At 46.5% G+C, this 22995-nt stretch overlaps 1 protein-coding gene across 3 annotated transcripts in view; it reads right to left on the bottom strand.

Annotated features, from left to right (window-relative positions):
• SLC4A5 (solute carrier family 4 member 5) overlaps positions 1–22995 on the bottom strand; it is a 147609-nt gene that overhangs the window by 74068 nt on the left and 50546 nt on the right. For 2 of the 3 annotated variants that reach the window (XM_082427122.1, XM_082427121.1), the window contains exons 3-5: positions 22906–22986; positions 17698–17868; positions 4316–4445 (exon numbers count right to left, since the gene is read on the bottom strand). In XM_082427122.1, the coding sequence (XP_082283248.1) occupies positions 4316–4445; positions 17698–17868; positions 22906–22984 (380 nt within the window). In that variant the 5' untranslated portion in view covers positions 22985–22986. Of the gene's footprint in view, positions 1–4315; positions 4446–17365; positions 17404–17697; positions 17869–22905; positions 22987–22995 lie in introns of all 3 variants that reach the window. The other variant, XM_082427123.1, reaches the window with a different exon arrangement.

Here is a 22995-nt window from a genome sequence, read left to right as displayed (position 1 = left end):
TGAATCATTGGCCACTCCCTCTCTAGTCCAGCTACAGGGAACTTCTGCCGCTTCCTCTGTCTCTGTTTCCCCTGTTCCAGGGGCCTCTTCCCCCTTCCGTACCCTCTCTTGGCTAACTTTGACCCATCCTTCAGGTGTCTATGTGAACAACTCTTCTTCCTGCACATCTGCCTTGATCCCTCCTGTCTGGGTTAAGTGCCCCTACACTGTGCTTTCTTAGAAACTCATCACCAAGTATCTAGTTATTTACCTCTGTGCCCCATTAGACTGAGAGCCTGAGCGAGCAGGGATGGCATCTGCCATGTTTTTTGTATCTCTAAGCACCTGGCTCAGGGCTTACAGACAGTAAACATTTGGTAAATAGTAGTTGAATGAATGAGTGAGGTTTGTTGATGTCTATACTAAGAACTCTCAGCTCCCCGCTCTGCTTTCTACGTACACAGGGCTGCTGTGGCGCCATAAGGGTGATCCCAGGTGAGTGGTGAGACCAGAGGGCTGGGGCATCTTCTGCCCCAGACTAAGAGGTAGAATGATGGTAGGAGAACATGCTACAAGGTAGTAAGCAGGAACAGTTTCAGGGTTGAGACAAAGTTCAGGCTTCTTCCATCACGTACAGAGTGAGAAAGCATCCCCGCCTATGTGTGGAGGGGCTTTTGAAAATGTACTGATCTGGTCTGACCCAACTAAGCTGACCTACTTCTCCTGCCCCTCTTTCTGCCCTTTCCTGGTCATGGCAGGAATCTTTTCAGAGCGTATGTGTCTTATAAGAACATTCCGGCAAGTTCACGCTTTTGGTCTGCTCTGAGTTGAGATCAGAGGCAGCTTGGATTTGGAGTTTGCTTTCAGAATTCATGGAAGGCTCAAAGCTCTATTTTTGAGTAACCCCAAAAGCCCCTCCACACTTGGCTGGCTTCCAGCCCAGATCATTCTCCTTCCCTTTGTCCCCTGCAGCCAGGCAGATTCAAGCTTGAGAGACAATGGAATTATGGGTAAATTGTTTGCTCACAGTGAGGGGGTCCATCCCGCGACACCCAACCCAAGCCTCCCTTCAGGCAAGGTCAGTATCAGCAAACAGCTAGCTGCACTCCCCTCCCGGGAACGCTAAAGAGACAAATTTAATAAAAATCTATCTGATTAACAGCCTGACCTACCAGCATTGATCACATTAGAAATGACGCCTGCACACACAATCCCCATCATGTACAAAGGGCCAGGCTCAGTGGAGCTCAAAAAACCAGTTAAATCTGTCCAGTGGTGATTCTTTCCCCAAGGGCCCAAAACATCCCCCAAACTAATAACCCCCAGAAAAGCACTGCCGGGGAAAATTCCTTGCGGATTTGAGATTTTCACTCTGTTAATCTCCTAACTCAATAAAGCAAACACTCCCGCAACAAATTAAATACTTTTATTAAAAGGTCCCCTCCCCCAATCTCTTTGATGTGGGTACAAACCTGCAACCCTCTCAGGGCCTGAGTGTCCACTTGAGGGGTTGTTCCCGCCTCCTATCATTTTCTCCTGTTATTCCAAGAAGGCCCAGAACCCACTAGGATTTGCTGATTCTTGGATTCTGGAAACTTTCGAGACCTCTGGCTTCCCTGTGTAGATGGCACAGCCTGTCCACTGAGGGAAATTCTTCCCATTTTTTGGTGGGGGTGACAGGCCCCAAACAGGCCTGGCCCGGAGCACCTCTACTGATGCAGTTTGCCAGGAGGAACCCCCAGCAGAGCTGTCCAGGCCAAGGCGGACTTGCTCACCGATAACCAAACCCTGTCTCTGACCTCTGCAGAGGCCTACTGCTCAGACCTCCAACAGTGAGCTGCAAACCAGCCAGGGGGAGCTGGAGAGAAGATTAAAGGAGGCTGGGGTGGAGAAAGGAGCTCGAGATAAGGAGGCCTGAGCGGCTCTCCCCTCACTGCTTCCTGCTCAAAGCTGGCCCTCAAGATGCTCCTCTCTCCATCAACCTGGAATTGGGTTCAGCTGTTTAACTTCCTCCAGCCTCCACTTTCCTCTCGCTATGGGTTTGAGGTCCACTTGGGTTATACTGGGGCCCTTCCCAGGTCTCCTCAAATGCTGTCCTTGGAAAGCCTGCCTTGTGGGGAAACACCCTGGTTTGCAGATGGTAACCCCAGGCCCCTTTATATTTTAAAGGAGCCTTCCTCCAGAAACATCATTATCTACAGTTTATCACTTTCATTGCAGGGTCTATAGTGAGCAAGACTCTATGGATCCACACTCAGAGAGAAACTGGGTATTTCGTCTATGGCAACAATCATGTCTCTGGGAGCCCTGGGGCCTTCTCAGCAAGGGCTCTGTGGGTGCGTATGATCGGCCCTCATGGAAAGTCTGGTCCTGGCAATTATTGCCAGGGATTCTGAATGCACACCTTGCCCAGGGTGGGGAGAAGTCACCCTCCCACTACTGGGCCTTGGAGAACGCCTTTCTCAACTTTCCTTCTCTCTATATGCCCACCTTGGACAAGAAAGGCATTTGCCCAGGGAGGTACAAGCCCCTCAGAGGCATTAAGCCACAGTAGCACAGACTGGGCCCTGGTCATTTGAAATGTCCTCCCCTCTCTTATGAGCCCTGGATGGATGTCCTGGGCTCTGTGGCTGTCGCTGTTTATCTCTCACACCAGTTGCATTCTCTCCAGACTTATGTCCTCCCATGGAAATCAAAACAGAGTCCCTGGAAGTTGAAGGAAGGGGAGAGAAGTGGCTGAGAAAATGGGGAAAACATGGCAAAGTTCATAAACACCCAAGTTGGAGAGTCAGATAGCCCTGGGCTAGCGTCCAGACTCAGCTACCTGCAGGCTCTGACCCTTGCATCTCTTTGACCCTCTAAACCTAACTGGCCTCATCTATAAAATGAGGATAATGATATTTCCTGCCTCCTCAGGGTCATTGTGCAGCTTGTATGAGATGAGCCTGCGAATTGCTTAGCGTTAGTAGTAAGGGCTCATTGAATGGTCTGAGAAGAAGAGGCTCCACAGCTTCCAGACAGGGACTGGGCCCAGCCACGGGGCTAGGAATTCATTCCTTCTGAGGCCTGCAGGAATTTGCTAATCACTCAATGGCCTTTTTTCTTTTTCTTTTTTTCTTTTTCCAGGAGAGATTGGAGGGGGAAGCTTGGGAATGTTAAATCCGCACTTCGTTCTACAGAACAGCTACTGAGGTGAGTGAGGTTGGTAGGTAAGGAAGGGGCCCAGGCTGTGATTGGGGCAGCTGCCAGGTCCTGGGTGTCATGGTGGCCCCCAGGCAAAGCCACCTTGGGCACAGCTGGCAGTTAGTTCAGGCATTCTCAATGGCGGCAATATCAGCCCCAAGGGGGCAAGAATTGGTTCTCAGGAGAGCAAAAAAGTTTAAGGTATTACAATGGTTTGTGGCACTCCAAAGCTCAAACCTACCTGACAAAATCTAATTTCTTAGCATTTCATTTCTCTCATTAGCAATAAATTTAATTCTATTTTAACAAAGTTAATTTCAATTTAAAAATTTGGGGGGGACGTTAATACAAAAAAAGGTTGAGAAACATTGTTATGCTCTGCTTGCAGACTCTCAACTTCTGTCCCAGGGTCCCTCCTCCTCTCACCAGCCCCTCCTGCTGCCCCTACTGTATTCTGCCTTCTCCTTGAGCTCTTGGCAGCATTTGAAGCTGCTGATCAGTCCAGCTCAGTTTAGAGGCTGCTCTGCCCCAGGCACTGGGTACGGCCAGCGCTACTCCTTACCCTGATTCTCCCTTGGCTCCCGTGACTTCACCGTGTGGTTCTCCTGCAGCCTTTTGGCTCTTCTCTTCCTTCTACTGCCCCTCTATACACAGCTCTCTCTGCTCCCCACGTGTGCCTCCAGAGCTACGCTCTTCTTGTCCTGCCCCAGACTCTGCCAAATCCCTTTGCTTCAGTGCTCACTGGAGCTCCCCAAGTGGGTTTTTCCTGGCACGCATTCTTCTTCCTCCAGGAAGCACTCCTGTCTGCCCCAGCCTGCTTGGTGCTTTCCCTTCTACAACATTTAGTTTGAACCACTTGACATGAAAGGATATATGCCCTTGTGTTATTCTCTCACCGTTTCATGGGTGTCTGTTCTACTTTCCCACCAGGATTTTCATTTCTCTGAGGATGAGACAAAGTCATAAGTTTCTGTTTGCTCCTTAGCATCCAACCCAGTTCTGGACACCAAGGAAGGCAAGTAGGTGGGTCTCTGGGGGCCAGGAAGCGCCCTAGTAGAACTCAAGGTATGAGATGCCACTGGTCAGCTCAGGCTGGGCCCAGGCAGACTGCAGTGGAAAGCCCCCTCTACCTGTCTCCGGGATTCTGCCTCACCTGGCCGACTCCTTCCACTCCATCTGGTCTCCGTCGTGCTGCAGAGTGTCCATCTCTGTGAAGAGGGTGGGGTTGGGAGCCTCATCTTCCTCCCCCAGGATGTCCTGGAGCTGCTCAGCAGCTGGAGACCCTGCAAAAGGAGGGCAGCAGGTTCTGCTGAGTGCCCCATGGGAGGTAGAGGCCAACTGAAATGGAGCAGGAGCCAAGTGCAAGGGCAAAGTATTTCCTAATTCAGCAAAATGAAGTCCACCCTCTGGGCAAAGCTAGACTCAGGTTTCTGTGGATTGGATGTGGGTGGGATATTCTTTGAGATAAAAGACATGAAAGGATTTAGTCTGTATTCAGACTCCTGGGTCTTGTAGCTGACACTGAAGAAAGATGGAAAATGGCCAAAGCCAGGGCAGCAGCAAGGACAGGGAACAGAACAAATAAGTGAGGGGAGAAAAACTCTGTCCCAACTTCAGCATAACATACCCAGAGGGATCCCTTTTCCACTGGACTCCACACAGTCAACTCCCAGCATTGGCCTTGAAGGGGCAATCAGACATGTGAAAGGATGTGCTTGTACCAGTGTGGCACGTGGGCCCACTTTCTTCACGCGCAACGTAACAGTCTATCCCTGAGCTCCCAGTCTGCTTTCCAACTGCCCAGGGGATGTTGCCTTCTGGGTGTCTCTCAGGCACCTCAAGTCAGCATTCTGACACGGAACACGTACTCTTCCCCAAACATGCTTCTCCTGCCTTCCCTCCTTGCCTCCCTCCCTCCCCTCTTCCCTTTCTTCCTCCCTCCCTCCTCCCTCCCTCACTCTCTTCCTTCTTTCTCTCCCTCAATATTTAATGAATGCCTACTATGTGCCAGGCATTGGTCTAGGTGTAGGGAAACAAAGCTGTGAAGGAGGCCCATATATTCTTGATCTCTTGAGCCTCTCCAGTGGCAGATACAGACAATAAACAAGTAAACAAATCCATAAAAAATCATTTCAGTGATAAGTAGTAATAAGTGTTCTGAAAAGAAAAAAAAAGACCACGGAGTTATATTAGATAGCATGGTCAAAAAAGGCCTCTCTGAGGAGGGCGTATTTGAATTGGAACTTGAAAAATGAGAATGAGCCACTTCTGCATATCTGGAAGAAGGGTGCTACCAGTGTGCCAAAGACCTGAGGTGGGGTGTGCTGGTTAGTGTGTCTAGGGCATGGTGGGCCAGAGGGAGAGAGGTCTCACACAACATTGAATGCCTTGGTTAGAGGCATAACTGTCCACCCAACCGCACAGGCTAGACACCCTGGCATCATTCTCACCTCACCTCTTTCTCTCACCTCCACTCCCACATTAAAAGTTTTCGAGAATACTCTCCTTCCTCACCAATCCCATTGCCCCTGCCCTGGTTCAATCTCTCACTGACTGTCTTTAGGCTTCATCAAGTCTTCCTCTTCCTCCAAGCCTCTCTATCCCCTCAGTTTATCATCCCTTTGGCCTTCACTTATTTCTCCATGGACTCCCAATGGTCAATAATTTCAACTACCCTTCTCATCACAGTCTCCACTCTCTTACTCCTTGACTTCCCAATAAAACCAGGCAGCTGATGCCCAAACAAGAATTCACTGGCCCAATCTCCACCTCTTCAAATGTGTCCTGGGGTGCAGGGAGAGGCAGTGTGGTATGGTGGTACGGTGAATGCAAGGCACACGCTAGGCTTTCAATCCAGCTAGACGTGGGTATGAATCTCAGAGTTGCTACTTACTCATGAGTGAATTCAGTCTGAGTGAACAGGGTTATTGTCCCAATAAATCAGGTAAGGAGAATAACACACGTGACACAGGGCCTGGACTATAACAGGTGCCAATCCCCCTTGCCACCAAGCTTAGCACCCAGGCTCATGAGCCCCTCTGGAGAAAACCACCCAGCTGTACAAATGGGGGGTTTCCACTGTTAACAGGTCTCAGAAGTACAGCCACTTCCACTCATCCTTGCACGCCCTTTCCCATGTTCCTCGATGCCACCACTTACCTTTGCTCCTCTCTGCAAGCCTCTTGACCTATCTCTTATCCCACACCACCAAGAAAATAAGACCTCCAGGCATGAAATCCATCAACTTCCTCCTTTCCAGTCCTTCTGTGTCCTTACCACTGCTGCAGTCTATCTCTGAACAAGAGTTCTTCCTCTAGCCTATCTCTGGCCCCGTCTATTCCCTTCTACTGGATCCTTATTTCGTCAACCAGCCTTTCCTTACCTGGGTCTTCAACTTCTCTCCCTCCACCCTCTTTCTCTCAACCGATAAACAGCTCTTCCTACCATGAAGCACCTTCCCCTGATCCTGCCTGCCTTCTAAGCTCTGCTGCTCTCCTTTTCCCTTCTCTCTCCTCAACTTATTGAAGGGGAGGTCTACACTCGCTGTCTCCACTTCCTCCTTACCTAATCACTTCCCAACCTGCTGCAACTGATTCATCCCCACCACACTAAGGACATTGACTAAGGCAGAGATTTTAAACTGGCAGCTCAAAGATGTGTTTAATTCAGCCCTCATAGAGTATAAAAGTTTTTGAAATTGTTGCTAATACAAAGAATTATGAGATTGCATATAAAAATCTAGATTTCTGACTTTTCTTGAAAATTCAGATACTCTGATGACAGTGCCCATATTCCTACCTGGCAACACTCAATTAGAGCTGAGTGATGGATGAGAATATGCATTTTAGTTTGCCACAGTCCCCACTACTCCCTATTATTACCCTGCTAATCTCATTTATGCTAAGCACCCAAGTTTACAACCCTGCTCTCAGATCTCTCTTGTTGTTTTATTCTCAAATCAATAAGTCAATAAAATCAATCAAACCTACGACACTGTGAAGCTATGGTCTGGCTTATCTCTCTGGGACATGAGTGGTGCTGACTGCTCCCTCTGAACTGAAATGCTCTTGGTTCTTATAAGATAGCACTTTCTTGATATTTTTTCCTATCTCTTTGAGGACTCCTTCTCAGTGTCCTTCCCTGGCCCTGCTTGCCTGTCTCACTTAAATCTTGATCTTCCCCAGGATTCCTCCTTGGCCTTCTTGTCTCCTCTCTTTCTACACCCCTACTGGACCACCTCATGTTCTTTTTGGTGTCACCCTATAGCCGAGGTCACCCGTGTCTCTAGGTCCTGACTTACTGAGCATTTCCAACTGCCACCTGGACTGCTCCATCTGGGAGTTCTCCAGCCTTCTCGAGTCAGTCTCAACATATTCAAAGCAGCCCTGCCTCCCGTCTTCCGACACCCCAAACTTGCCCTCCTCTGTTTTGATTAATAGTGCTCCTGGCTACCCAGCCATCCAGAGGAGAAATGTTGGGCTCACTCCTGAAGCTTCCTTCTCTCTCGTCATCCATGTGCAATCAGACACTAACGTCTTCCACTCACTTCCTGACTATTTTTTAGCTCTCTCCCTTTTTCCCACCTTTGCCACCACCTTTGTTCAGGTTCTCATTATCTCCTATTCCTATCATCACAAGAGCCACCTACTGCTCCCACGGGCTCTGCTTGCCCCATCCATCCCATTCCCTAAGTAGCAGCAGAGTTTGCTTTAAGACATTTCAAACGTGTTCACATGGCAAACTCCTGAGAGTCATGATGCTCTTTGAACAGCACCATAAAATATTGTGCATATGAGTTAGAAATAATTTTACTAGCAGAGAATACTACCAATTTATCTGTATATAGCTCAATGGACTGCATTTATTTAAATGGATTTTTATTTCCGAATTTTTCTACTACTTTAAACTTAGTCCTTTTTATTGACTTATTGATTATTGACACTTGCTAGCAGACGTCAAAGGTTTAAGGAAATTTTACAGATGAAAATTTAACAATTGAACAAATAACCTTATTTTTTCCTTAAACTGGGAGAAGACTATGACTGCTTGATTCTGAGAGGGCACACCAATTCTCCATAAGATCAGAGTTCAAGAACTACTCTTTTAAAATATAGATTTGGTCATGTTACTCTCCAGGTGAAAAACAGTCAATAGCTCCCTATTACCTAAAGCCTAGGGTCTATGACATGGCTCAAAACATCCCTCATGATCTGGCCCTAACCTGCCCTGGTAGGTTCTGTCATGTTCCTCATCCAGACACCCCAGACTCCAGCCACCCTGCACCCCGGATACTCTGGACCGCAGGTACCCTGGACCCCAGCCACCCTGGACACCAGCCATCCTTAAGCCCAGACACTGTGGACCCCAGCCACATCAGACCACACACAGTTCTCTGAAGAGGAGAGCACATCACTCCTTGGACCTTTTGTGCCTACCATTCCCTAAATCTGCAATCCCCTTCTGCCTTCAAGGCCAAATAAGAAGGCAAATAAATGGAACAGTCATGAAATGATGAGACCCGACAGAGAGGGGGATGCCTGAACCAGCCCTGTCTGGGGCATTACCTGCTCCCTGGAGTAGCTGAGCCCTGGGGTCTCCGGCTGTGGACGCTGCCTCTGGCCCCAGCCTGTTTCTGCTGCTGCCACCCTGGCTGCTGCCTTCACACGTCCTCTTCCCCACCAGCAGGGCACAACAAACTCACTTTTGTTTCCAGTTAAGCACCCGGGGAGGTGTGGGGAGAGGAGAAGAGGGAGAGGGAAAGAGAGGGAGAGGGGGAGGGGGTGGGGGGAGAGAAAAGGAATGTATGAAAGACTGGGGAAGTGGAGAGAGGGTTGTATGTGAGAAGATGTAGTAAGCATGAGAGGAAAAAATATTGAGAGTGAATTAAAGATACTGTGAGTATAAGAGAATTGTGTGTGTGTGTGTGTGTGTGTGTGTGTGAGAGAGAGAGAGAGAGAGAGAGAGAGAAAGGCAGGGGGGAGAGGGAGAGAGAGCTCTCAGGTTCTCAGGCGCGGTGGAGAGAGAAGGGCTCTGTGGCTGGGGCAGCCGGGTCTCCGCAGCAGCAGGGGGTGGCAGCTGCAGGCTCGAGAGGACTGGCAGAACAGCCCCTTTCCCCCTCCCCCATGGGCCCTTCCTGCCGAGCCGGGGGCCCAAGGGGAGCCCAGGCACCTCTCTTCAGTCCCCTTTATAGAGGCAAAGGTAGGATTTTCCTTGAGACTCCCCGGGGCCTCCTAAAGGGCCTTGGCTGCAGCTGAGCCGGCTAGAGCAGGGCCTGTCCTGGCCCGTGGATTCTCTCAGCCACACAGCCCCAGGGTGGGGGTGGAGTTGTAGGGGGAGAGGTGCTGGTGGGGGGGTCTCATGTTCCACAGCAACCACGCTTGGTCAGTAATATTCCATGCAGCTGGCTTCTCTCCTTCCCCAACTTTAAAGCCAAACTCCTGACCCTTCCCCTCTTAGTCCGCTTCGAAGACAAAATGCCAACTATCACTCAGTGGGCATTTTCCGAGAGCCCATGGACAGTGGGAACGGGTCACTTCAGGGTGTGTGCTGAGCCCTCCTGGGGAATTATTTTGCTCTGCTAAGAAACTCCTAATCTCCTGGGTTTGGTTCAACAAGTGCTTACTGAATACTTACAGTGTGCCAAGGTTGATTAGAGGTCATGAGTGGCTGCTGCTCCAAGGAGCTCTGAACCCTGAATTCACTAAGTCTCAGAGCTGGGAGAGAGCTTAGCGATGGATGAGAGGGTGAGAGGATGAGAAATCTGAGACCTAGTTTACAGCACAGAAGGCCCCACCAGGCCCCAGGTTAGGACAGCAGTCTGCTGACGCCCTCACCCTGCACTGCCCTGCGCTCCCTTACCATGTCTTCATGCCTGAGGCTCAAGGATCAAGTGTGCCCACTTTAAAGCTGAGAACATAGCAGCAGAGGGTCAGGGCTGTGTATTTAGGTGCGGGGCCCCCACCAAGGACTTCCTGCTTTGGTGGGCTCCTTAGCAGGGCAGGGCAGTGAATAGATGGGCCCCTCTAAAGGTCCCAGGCTCTACAGCTCGTACTGCACTGTGGCTGAATTCGGCCCATTTCTTCCTGAGCACCACGGGGCAGACCCTGCATGCTACACTGAGTCAGGGGCTGTGGGTGACCTCGAAATCCCAGAGGAACACCCAGAGAGAGATCACCAAGGACGCCAGAGGATCCTCTTTACTCGTGTGGTGCTTTAAGAGCCCAGACCTACGTTCAACTCCCGACTCTGGTAATTACTAGCAGTGGGATTTTGGCAAGGCATTAAGCAATCTTAGCCTTAGTTTCTCCATCTATAAAGTGGCTATAATCACACCTGCTTTACTGGATTGTGGTGGCCATTAAATGAGATGATATATGTGACGTGGTTGGCACAGTGCTTGGCATATGCCAGTTACCCAGTAAATATCGCTATGATTGATGTTGCCAACAGGTCTGACACTTTCGTCCCTAATAACCCTTTTAATCATTCCAAGGGCTCAATCCTTTTCAGCTTCTAAATACCTGTTCTACCCCTCCCACTCCACCCTGAGGCCCCTCCCTTCCCTCGGGCCCACAGAAGCCTAGCTCTATGAGCTGGGTTCCTGCATCAGGGCCTCAGTGCATCTCTAATGCACTGCGGGCCCTTCACGCAAGTTAATCTGCAAATGAGAAAGGCCACAGATAATAGTCCCTTGATAGCTCACAGCAAGAATCACATAGCGATGGCCCAACTGGGGGTATGGACTCAACCAGCAGTTTCTGGGAGAAACCTAACCTCGGCAGGAGCAAGCTTCAGGAAACACACGAACAGACGCACACAGAATCGTGCTTTTACGGGGGGCACCTGTCCAGTCATTAGTTGAGCAAAGCACAAAATCACCGTGTGGCCTGCAACCTGCAAGTCTTCAACTCCTAGAAGAACCAGGAGGCATTTAGCACCACCAGGAAGTCAGCATGAGGGCTTGGACCTAGGGTCCTCAGTTCTGATTGCTTTCAGAGGTGCTCTCTCTCAGCTCACACCATGGACACTCTAAATATTTGCTAGGTGAATTTCACTGCTTAACACTCATGAGTATAGCAGGTGGGACTAGCCTCAGCAACAACAAGGAAATGGAGCTGGGTGGGGGACCAAGCTCAAGGCCCCCGAGTACTGGGGAGTGGGAGAGACAGAAACTGAGGGCTCCGAAGTCATGCTTGCAGTCATTTGAGGTGGTTTTCAAGAGGGGACTGGAAGACTCCAAGTCATAGTTTCATGGTCAGTAGGGGTTTTTTTCTAGAAAGCAGTCCATAAACTCAAAATATGCTCTCTGGGAAGGAAGAGGAGAGAATCTGCGGACTTGTAGTGTTTATGGGAATCCATCCTGTCGTCAGTAGCTTTGGGGTTGTCTGCCGGCCCATACAGTCCCCCACCCAGAGGATGACTCTTTGGTGGCCGTGTTTGTGGAATGCTTGACCTGTGCCCCTTCGCCATGGTTAATTGGACCAGGAACAGTTAATCAGACACCTGACTCAAACCTGGAAATTCTGAATTCGGTTTCTGAGATAGCTGGGCGTTTCCTGATGGTTTCTGAGAGAAGGAGCATGTAAAATGGAAGCTGAGGGCACAGAGAGGCAGAAAAGGCTACAGAGAGAGAGGAATAAAGCAGACTTACAGGAGAAGCAGGGAGAAGGCCATGAGTCCCAGAGAGGGGACTGAGAGGGTGCCCATCCTCCTGCTGAGCCTGGTTGGTTGTTCTTTAGGGACTGTGAGAAACTCCTTTGCTCTTACAGTATAAACTAACTCTCTCTCCCCCCACCCCCTCACTCCCTCCTTGCTCAAGACAGCTCAAGTAGGTTTCTGATACTTGTGATCAAATTACCATCTTAATCATGAGTCTCCCTTATATGAAATTCTAGGGTATGGAGATTTTCTTCTGTATACCTTCTCAAGAACTGCAAGTGTAAGTGTTATAAAAGAATGTTAAGTCTAGCTAAAGGGCTAGACTTAGAGGCGATGGCCTTTGTGTTGAGCTCAACACATTGTGTGTCTTTAGCTGTGCAAAAATGGGTGTTGAGCTAAGGTGGGCAGAGGGAAATTGATGTGACTGAAAGGGAGGGGAGTGAGTGTGTGTGTTGGGAGGGAGGGGAGAAGCTGGGGGGTGGCTGAAAACTGAGAAGCAGGAGATGTGACGGAACTGGCGAGGGGGAGTGGGGGTGAGGTGGGAGTTGCCAATATGGTAGGAGGCTGAAACTTCAGAGAAAAGTGGCCAATAGGAAATTTCCTGTGACCAGGGGATTTTAAAGAAAGGGGATATCTAGTATCTCACTTTAAAAATTGTGTATCTCTGCAAGGTAAAACTGCTCCCTGGTTCTGAACTTCAAGAAAGCCTGCTGCTCACTTGTATGTGGTATGTGACCAATCTGGGGGAGACCAAAGGAGGACTGAACCCCATGCCTGAGCTGGAGCTGGAGGTGAGGGCAGAGGTACAGGAGGTGAGACACAGCGAGACTGTGAGCCCAGCAGGCAGGACTTGGAGCTACAGTGATACTGAGACTGGAAGCCGCTGGAAGTTCACAGAAATTTAGGCAGAGGTGAGGACACTAACTCTCAAGGAATAAGGTAAATCCAGCTAACATATATGGGTTATAATAACTTTGTATTTATTAGAACTTTCATTGGTTCACTTGCAAACTGAGCTTTAAACCCTAATTTCCCCTTAAGGTCTTAAGGTCACTAACTCAGGATTCTCTTCCAAAAGGGGTTTTTGTTTGTTTCTGCTTTTGTTTGTTTGAATGCTGTCTATGTTGATAATTCCAGGAAATCCAGGTTTTAAGATGTCAAGGGCAAGAAGAGAGGAAGAGCAAATACAGGCTTCCTCTGGGAATTTTGAATTTGCCTTCCTGTCTGCCCAACCTCCCCCTCCACACACACACCGGGGTGGGGCGTGCCTAAAAGGCCTAGGATGATATTCTTTCCCCCTTTCCTCCCTCCTGTTCCCCTTTGTCTCTGCTCCTCTCTTTACCACTCCTTCCCAGAAACAAGTTGGTAAAGTAGACAGAGGAAACCACTTCATTTTAAAGCTTCGAACTCTAAAAGAAATCCAATTGTCTTTGCTCCTACGTTGCAAACACAGCCTGTCTCAGGAGCTCCTTAGTGGAGCAGATGCTTTAGAGGTAAATTTGTCTTCTGTCCCAACGCTTGCTCCTTCCTCATCAGAAATGGGAAAGAGGGACTTCCCTGGTGGCGCAGTGGTTAAGAATCCACCTGCCAATGCAGGGGACACGGGTTTGAGCCCTGGTCCGGGAAGATCTACATGCCGCAGAGCAACTAAGCCCGTGAGCCACAACTACTGAAGCCCGCGTGCCTAGAGCCTGTGCTCCGCAACAAGAGAAGCCACTGCAATGAGAAGTCCGCACACCGCGACGAAGAGTAGCCCCTGCTTGCTGCAACTAGAGAAAGCCCGTGTGCAGCAACGAAGACCGAATGCAGCCAAAAATAAACAAACAAATAAGTATATAAAAAGAAATGGGAAAGAAAGACCCCATGAAATCTAAAGCCTTTGGAACCATATGAGGCTCAAACACCTGGCTAAAAAATAGCCTTTCTCTCCCTTACTGCTCATCTTGGGGTGGTTTTGATCTTTTAATGACCCTAGAGTTGTTCAATACTTGGCAAGTAGAAGAAGACCTTGACACTTTTTCACACCCCTCCCACGAGGAGGATCTCATAAGCTTCTCAGTACGAATGATGGCAGCCAAACCAGATGTCCACTCGTAAAGGAGTGCTTTTATTTTTTTATTTATTTATTTTTGGTTGTGTTGGGTCTTCTTTGCTGCGCAGAGGCTTTCTCTAGTTGCGGTGAGCGGGGACTACTCTTCATTGCGGTGCACAGGCTTCTCATTGTGATGGCTTCTCTTGTTGCAGAGCACAGGCTCTAGGCATGCAGGTTTCAGTAGATGTGGCACGTGGGCTCAGTAGTTGTGGCTCATGGGCTCTAGAGCGCAGGCTCAGTAGTTGTGGTGCACGGGCTTAGTTGCTCTGCGGCATGTGGGATCTTCCCAGAGCAGGGCTCAAACCCGTGTCCCCTGCATTGGCAGGCAGAGTCTTAACCACTGCGCTACGAGGGAAGCCCAAGGAGTGCTTTTAAATTGGGTTAACATAGATCAGTTGAAGTAACATATGTCAAGTGCCTGTCATGCACTGTGCACCATGCGAAATACTTCATGTCTGTTTATATTTCATCTAGGAGCTCACAACTTAGTGTGACCAACATCCCAGTTTGCTTCGGACTGACCGGTTTTAGCACTGACAGTCCCACGTCCCATGTCCTGGGAAAGCCCTCCATCCCAGTTAAACTGAAACAGTTGGTCACCCTACAACAATCTTTCACTCTACAGATGAAGGCGCTGAGACCCCAGTGCCTACACACCAGGTTGGGCTTGGTCGGTCTCGTTCCTCTTAGATCTTGGCTCCGGTTCTTAGCACCAGCCAAGAAACGCCAAAGGGCAGCCATATTTCTACAGCTGCTCTTCACCCTCTTGCTCCTAATAGCTCTCAAGAGGTTCTCAGAGCCAGAAAATGCATTCTTTCCAGGGAAGGAAGCATGGCGCTTGCTGATTCTCACCACAGCTTGATGGTTCTATTCCCTACACATGCTCTGCTGGAGTCAAAATTGATTTGCTGCTAAGTACTGACTTCCTAAATTATATTCATATTGGAGGAAGGGGTGGTAAGGAGTAGGGGGATAAACAATCCAACTGCTATGGCGTATCATATTATGGTATAACTACTACCTACCTATCCCTGTCATCATAAGGCAATTTGGCTGCTTAAAAGGATGTAATTCTCAGCCCATATCCAACGGTGACTGACCAGTGATAACTTACAAAGGACAGTAGTGTAGTGGAAGGGGCACACACAGGTTTTAGAGTCTACAGACTTGTTTTCAAATTCTAGTTTCACTGATTACCGCTGTATCACACTACATCTCTTCAAACCTTGATTTCCCAATCTGAAGATGGGGATAACAATATCTCCTTTTTATACACTATACATTTAGTTAACAAAATTACAATGACATACCATTTCATGGTACGAATTCTTGTCATTGTTTTGTGAGGCAGGAACTAAAGGAGTCACCTGTCAATCCTTCATCTGCACAGCCTGCTTTACTCTCAGGCCTAGCTCTGTCTAGCCACCTGCCTGGCCAGCACCCACACCCTCTATTCTGCATGATTCCCCTCTTCTGTAGAGCTAGGTCCCACTTGGACTTTGTGGTCAGCTAGACCGCCTGCCTGGGCTGTCTGAATGGATTCATAGAATAGACAGGACACTCAGAGAGGGAAGACATATGTGGTCAGTTGCCCTACAGCAAAGAAAAGTGGCAGATTCAGGCAATTATCCAGATGATGCAGTAGAATTACTTGGGCACTGTTTTGTTTTCCCTTCCTCGGGTCATTGTTACTGATGCTGGGATGTGGTGGAGCAGGGTTTATATTTGCATCATACACACAACGCCCTGTTTGGTTTGAAAGAAGTGAAGGACTGAGGGGTGAACCTCTACCACCCCTAAGAGAATGGCCGGAACAAGCTCAGCCCCCATGGGCTACAGAAAACTCACGGTGGCTGTTGACTTCGCTAGCAGGCTTTGTGGCTCCCTTAAGTCAGCATGTCTGGAACTGTGGTCTGGAAAGTATTCTTAGGGGTAGGTGGGATCTATTAGAATTTTTTAATTTCATGTTTCCATTTTGATGATAATCTTAAAAAGATTTCTTTCATTAGATATAAGGGCGAAACTTTTCTGTTGTTATAATTCAAAAATGTAAGATACTTTTATGGAATAAAACCTTAATTAAGATATTGTTTCTCAAACTGGGATTTTTATGGTCCCCTGGGGCTCTACAAATGTACAAATGCATTTTCATGGGTCCACAACCCCTTTTCCCTTTAAAAGGGGTTCTTACTTTACTCCCGCTTGAAAGACATGGCCTGAAATTTCCTGTCCTCCTAGGCCCTCCCATTTTCTCCCCTGTTCCACAGCCATGCCATGTGACGTGCATGGGAATAGCAGGCTGTGAAGAGAATGAACTGAATGTGCAAATGTACCAAAGGATTCTCCATTCCCTCCCCTTTGGTTTCCAGTTAAAACCAGTGTCCCCTTAACCAGAAACCACCAAAACAATATAAAATCCACCACTCATGACCACTTCTGTGATGCACCATGTTGCATCAACAAATACCACTTATTAGACCTCCTCCAAACCCTTCGATCAGAGAGCACCAGCTCTAACCCACTTTCCTCTTCCCTGACTCAGGAAGGATCCAGCAGACTCAACTTTGGAAGGGTGATTTCATCTCTGAATGTGGTGGGGTGACAGGAGAATGCCCCAGAGAGTGAGTGGGAGCCACCCAGACCCAACATGGGGAGCAGGCCTTCCCGCCAGGCTTGCCCTCCTTTGGGTCTCTGACATGTCTACTCCTGAACATGTACGTGTGCACAAGCCTGTGTGTGCATGTTTGTGTGTATGTGTGCACATGCCTATTTTAATCAAAGCTTATCTCTTAAACTAGACACCTCCAAAGGACTCCCCATTAACCCCTCTCCCACATAGGCACATTTACTTTGGAAAAGTCACAGGCCTTGGTAGACTTGGTGCCAATGACAGCAGTTGTTCAGGGCAGTGCAGGGTTGGGGGTGACTCAGATGGCCTTCGCAAGCGTGTATGTCAGGTCTCCTACAGTAATGTTAAGAGGCTGTTACTGCCTCTGACGTTCTTTTGAAGGTTTAGATGGTAAAATAACTCATTTTGCCTTGCTCAAGACAGTGGAACTATATAGTAGAAACCAATTAGGTACCATTTATTACGCAGATTTGGGATATGCTGCAGGTGAAATCATGTCCCTAGAAACAGCGAAGGCTCAAAAGGATAAAATGTCACAGTTGTGCTCTAATCTTTTCACTCCTCTTAAGATTGATACTTTCTTTCCACAGGAAGGAACAAAAGACTGATTTTTAACCAGCCCAGAACTGATTTCCTCAACAGCAGAGGAAGGCCTCAGGGGCTCTGCTGACCTGGGAGAAAGCCTCCAGGACTCTGCAAGCTGAGGAGCAGGGTGCCCAGACAATTCCAGACCATTCCTTCAAGCTCAGGTGAAGAGCGAGGGTGGAGGGAATGCAATAAGGAATTCAGTTTACTGAGCACAACACCTCACGCCAGACACTCACGTTTGTTATTGGCTCTTCGGGCAACGGCTGTGTGGCCCCTAGTAATTTGGAAACAGGAAATAATTCTGAGAATTAAACTGTGAAATCAAGGCAGAATGGACCAGAGCAGAGGTCTCACAGTCACCAGAGAGGGACAGGGGCTCAGCCTGACTAAAGGCGTCCCTGAGCAGAGAGGCTGGTCTGCCGTGGCAGCAGAGCAGAGGGGACTGAGAGGCCTGAGCAACATGGGGCGTTCCTCACATTCTCCAGAGAATCCCCTTGCCCTGCCCTGCCCTGCCCCATCTGGACCACCCAGCAGATGGCTCCCCAGAATGGTCCCCTCAAGAACTCACGTGTCCTGCTGACATGATCCACAGTGCTGCCGGCACTGGCCAGCCCCTGCTGCGGCTTGTCTGGCCGCAAGCCCCAGCGGACCTTTTGCAGGCCTGAAAGATGTCCCTTCTGGTCTCTTTTCCTGTGAGGGTAACTGGGGACTGAAAGCCCAATGTGGATGGAACGGCAGTCTGTCGGCACAGAATAAAAGAGAAGGTAGGTAGAGTTACTGAAAATTGGCATTTCTCCTTAATATTTTCCAGTTACAAAGAACTGAGGCCACTGAAGAAGATCAGAAGACATAGGATTCCTGACGGGGCCACTGGGCTTGATAGAATTCCAACTCTGAACCAACTCCCCAGTTGCTGGAAGGGAGACCCTTGGCCCTATAGTTAGAATTCTGTCAGAATGAGCAGAACTCCCATCTCCCCATTCTTGCTAGTCCAGAGCAGCAATAAACACATATGGTTTATGACACGTGGTGCAGGAGAGAGGCCCTCGGTGGGTCACAGATTTAGTTCAAAATGCCAAGCCCCGGCTTCAATTGTTATGGGAAAGCCATATGCATTTCCATCAAGGGCCATTTTTACTAACAACCAAGGACTATGTGAACTACTACTCATCAGAGAAGTGAGTTATTAAGGATTTCTCAAAGCTGGTTTTGTAAACTAGAATTTTCAAGAACTAGAGCTACCAAGAACCCTAATTCAGAATTCCACTAAGAACCCTGGCTGGTATGTAAATCCCCCACTAACTCTGTGCACAAAGAGGCAGCTAGAATTCCCTCAGACCTCAGGAAGGACATTCTGCCACCAGTCTCTCATCTGTATTGTCTTGAGTTGGTCAACAATTTTAAAAATAATTAATAGTTTTCTTAGTACAATTTTAGATTTACAGAATAATTGAGCAGATAGTACATGAAGTTCCATGTACCCTACCATATGCCACCTCCAGTTTCCCCTATTATTTTTTTAACTTGGGATGTGATTGACATATAATATTGTATTAATTTAAGGTGTACAACATAATGATTTGATATACGTATATCTGCAAAATGACTACCACAATAAGTTCAGTTAACATCCATCACCACACATAGTTACAAATTTTTTTTCTTGTGATGAGAACTTTCAAGATTTAGTCTCTTAGCAACTTTCAAGCATACAATACACTATTGTTAACTACAGTCACCATACAGTACATCACATCCCCATGACTAATTTATCTTATAACTGAAAGTTTGTGCCTTTTGACCACCTTCACCCAATTCCTCACCTCACACCCCCAGCCTCTGGTAACCACCAACCTATTCCCTGTTTCCATGAGTTTGGATTTTTAGATTCCATGTATAAGTGAGATCATACAGTATTTGTCTCTCTGTCTAAGACACTTAGCATAATGTCTTCAAGGTCCATTCATGTTGCAAATGGCAAGATTTCTTTCTTTTTTATGGCTGAATAATATTCATATGTATATCACATTTTCTTTAACCATTCAACTGCTGATGGACACTTAGGTTGTTTCCATGTCTTGACTATTATAAATAATGCTGCAATGAACATGAGAGTACAGATATATTTTCAAGATAATGATTTCATTTCTTTTGGATATATACTCAAAAGTGGAATTGCTGGATCATACAGTAGTTCTGTTACTAACTTTTGAGGAATCCCCATACTGTTTTCCACAGTGTCTGCACCAATTTGCATTCCCACCAACAGTGCACAATGGTTTCCTTTTCTCCACATCCTTGCCAACATTTGTTATCCCTTGTCTTAGATGATAGCCATTCTAACAGTTGTGAGGTGATATCTCATTGTGGTTTTAATTTGAATTTCCCTGATGATTTAATGATGTTGAGCACATTTTCAAGTACCTGTTAGCCATTTGTATGTTTTCTTTGGAAAAATTTCTATTCAGTTTCTCTTCCATTTTTAAATTGTATTTTTGTTTTGTTTTCTTTTTCTATTGAATTGTATGAATTCTTCATGTATTTTGGGTATTAACCTCTTATCAGATATGTGATTTGCAAATATTTTCTCCCATTCTGTAGGTTACCTTTTCATTTTGTTGATAATTTCCTTTGCTGTGCAGAAGCTTTTTAGCTTGATGTAGTTTAACTTTGTTTTTTATTTTGTTGCCTTTGCTTTTGATGTCAAATTAAAAAAAATAATTGCCAAGACTGATGTCAAGGAGCTTACCCCTTATGTTTTCTTCTAAGAGTTTCATGGTTTCAGGTCCTACGTTCAAGTCTTCAATCCATTTTGAGTTGATTTTTCTGTATGGTGTAAGATAGGGGTCCAGTTTCATTCTTTTGCATGTGGCTGCCTAGTTTTCCCAATAGCATTTATTGAAGACACTATCCTTTCCCCTTTGTATATTTTGGCTCCTTTGTTGTAAATTAATTGACTATATATGTGTGGGTTTATTTCTGGGCTCTCTATTCTGTTCCATTGATCTGTATGTCTGTTTTTATGCCAGTACCATACTGTTTTGAATACAGTAGTTTGTAATATAGTTTGAAATCAGGAAGTGTGATCTTCAAGCTGTGTTCTTCTTTCTCAAGATTGCTTTGGTTATTCAGGGTCCTTTGTGGTTTCATATGAATTTCTGGACTGATTTTTATATTTCTGTGAAAAAAAATCATTGAAATTTTGATTGGGATTCCATTGAATCTATAGATTGTTTTGGCTAATATGGACATTTTAACAATATTAATTCTTCCAGTCCATAAACATGGAATATCTTTCCATGCATTTGTGTTGTCTTCAATTTCTTCCATCAATGTCTTACAGTTTTCAGTGCACAGATCTTTTATCGCCTCGGTTAAATTTTTTCCTAAGTATTTTATTCTTTTTGATACAATTGTAAATGGAATTGTTCTGTTAATTTCTCTTTCTGAAAGTTCATTGTTAGTGTATAAAAATGCAACTGATTTTTGTATATTGATTTTGTATCCTGCAATTTTAATTAAAAAAATTTTTTTTAGTTCTAACAGTTTTTTGGTGGAATTTTTAGCATTTTCTATTTATAATATCATGCCATCTGCAAATAGAGACAGTTTTACTTCTCCCTTTCCAATTTAAAAATTTCTTCTTCTTGCCTTTTATTTCTTTTTCTTGCCTAATTGCTCTGGCTAGGACTTCCAGTACTATTTTGAATAAAAGTGGCAAGAGTGGGCATCTTTGTTTTGTTCCTGATCTTAGAGAAGAGCTTTCAGCTTTTCATCATTGAGTATGATGTTAGCTATGGGCTTGTCATATATGGCCTATATTATATTGAGGAACATTCCCTCTATAACCAGTTTGTTGAGGGTTTTTTTTTTTTTTTAATCATGCATGGATGTTAAATTTTGTCAAATGCTTTTCCTGCATCTATTGAGATGACCATATAATTTTTATTCTTCATTTCATTAATGTGGTGTATCACATTGATTGATTTGTGGTAAAAATTTTCCCTAGGGCTGGTCAACAGCTATTGATCATTATGACTATTTCTGAAGCCCAAGAATAGCAACTAAAATTTGAAAGTCTGTGGCAGAGTGGGAAATTGGACTTTGTGTTCTTACATCAAGATCTACACTAACTTTGTGAGGGGTTTTTTGGGGGGCGGTTGTTTTGTTTTTGTTTGTTTGTTTGTTTTTCTCCCCTGGAGGAGAGGGCTACCTGTTGGCTCAAACTCCTGAAACTGACATACTAGATGCCTGGGCATCACTGACTGCACATATCACACTGAAACCAAATGAAGCTGAAACTTGAAGAAACATGTCTAGGCCTTTTAGAGACATGTTGAATGCCCACTCTGGTGAGCAGATTCTGTGTTAGTCTACACTGGCTGGTGCATTACTAGGCACTGGAGAGTAAGGTTACATGGATGTCAGTGTCCAAATCTCTTTAGAATCCCAGCTCACCCCCACCTTATCCTACTGCTTGCTCTTCCAGACCCTCAGTCTCTCGTGGGTGTAATGAGAAATTTAAGGTAGATATCTTTATGAAGCACAGCCTCACTTCCTAGTGAACCAGTATCAGAATGACTGGTGCATCTCCTTCCTTCTCTCTCCTACACTGAGCCTGAGCAAGCTGTAATTTGAAGTAAGCCATGGACACCAAAATTTAGAGATAAGTAGTTCTACTTTAAAGGTTTAGCATATTTGGTTCTTTCAATGATGAGTTTCTATTCTCCACCCTTGAGGCCAGGAATGGAAATGTGAAGCAGCAGATGTATCAGAAAGGCCTCTACCAAAAGTTAGCTGCCCTGGGTGCTCCCTGACTTGTTCTTCACCTGCTGTATGGCCATGCACATCTGCTTCTCTGGGACTCAGTGTTCTCACTGATAGTGCAGGAATAAAAATTCTTTCTCTACTGGCTAGGCATGGTTCTTGAGAAGATAGAATGGAATGGTGAATGGGAACATGATTTTGGGAATTGTGAGGGGTTATACAAACAAAGAGCACCCTTTTTAAAAAATCAGGGGGATGGTTGTCAGGGAAATATTTTCTTTCTGCCCTGGATCTAACTTGTCTCATTTTCTCCACTATAACCATCAGAGTGTGGCTGTTTAGCTGGTGAACTGTAGGGAATCACTAGCCCACCCCCAGCTTTTTTCTTTGCTCTGCAGGACCACTCTTCTCACTGTGAACATCTTGTACTTTGGCTCAGGACAGTGCCAGCTCCTCACTGCATTCTTCTTCATCAACAGCCCCAGAATGGCTCTACACATTCCTCAGCTCAGGAAGCATCCAGCTGGACAGGAAGATTACTGTCTCCCTCCCAAAGGGCTGGGGTAGTGCCTCTTCATAAACTCTGTGGCTGATTTTCTGTAGAATGTAGGATACTTAGGGTCTCTGAGCAATTCTGGAGCAACAAAAATATCCCCACTCAATACCCTCTTTCATTGGTTTAACCTGAGCTGCCATTTTTAGAATCTATAAAAAGTTGATATTTGACATTTAGTATGATTTGTAGAGCTTGTAAAATAAGTGAGCTTAATTTTGTGATGGAGAAGCTATGCCGTAATCCTAGTACCAGTTACCTGCCTCCAACCTGACCACGTGGTCCCTTTAAGACATGGTTAAGGCTGGTCTCAACAGATCTAGAGGAGACACTGTGGGTGAGTCAGGGAAAGGGACCAACTCTCTAGTTTCCCCAGCTGGAAGGGCTGTTATAAGGATATCCAAGGAATCCCCAGACCCTCCGGGAATTTGCATCAAGTTCTCAAGGTGACCTTACCTTCCTGATCCTGACATCGTCTCCTGTAGTTAGTGGGGTCCAGCTTCCCTACCCCAGCCTTTTCCTCCTCCACCTTCATAACTATAAAGT

The sequence above is a fragment of the Balaenoptera physalus genome (assembly GCF_965194825.1).
Source record: "Balaenoptera physalus genome assembly, chromosome: 15".
Lineage (NCBI taxonomy): Eukaryota > Metazoa > Chordata > Mammalia > Artiodactyla > Balaenopteridae > Balaenoptera > Balaenoptera physalus.
This window is presented reverse-complemented; position numbering and strand designations above follow the sequence as displayed.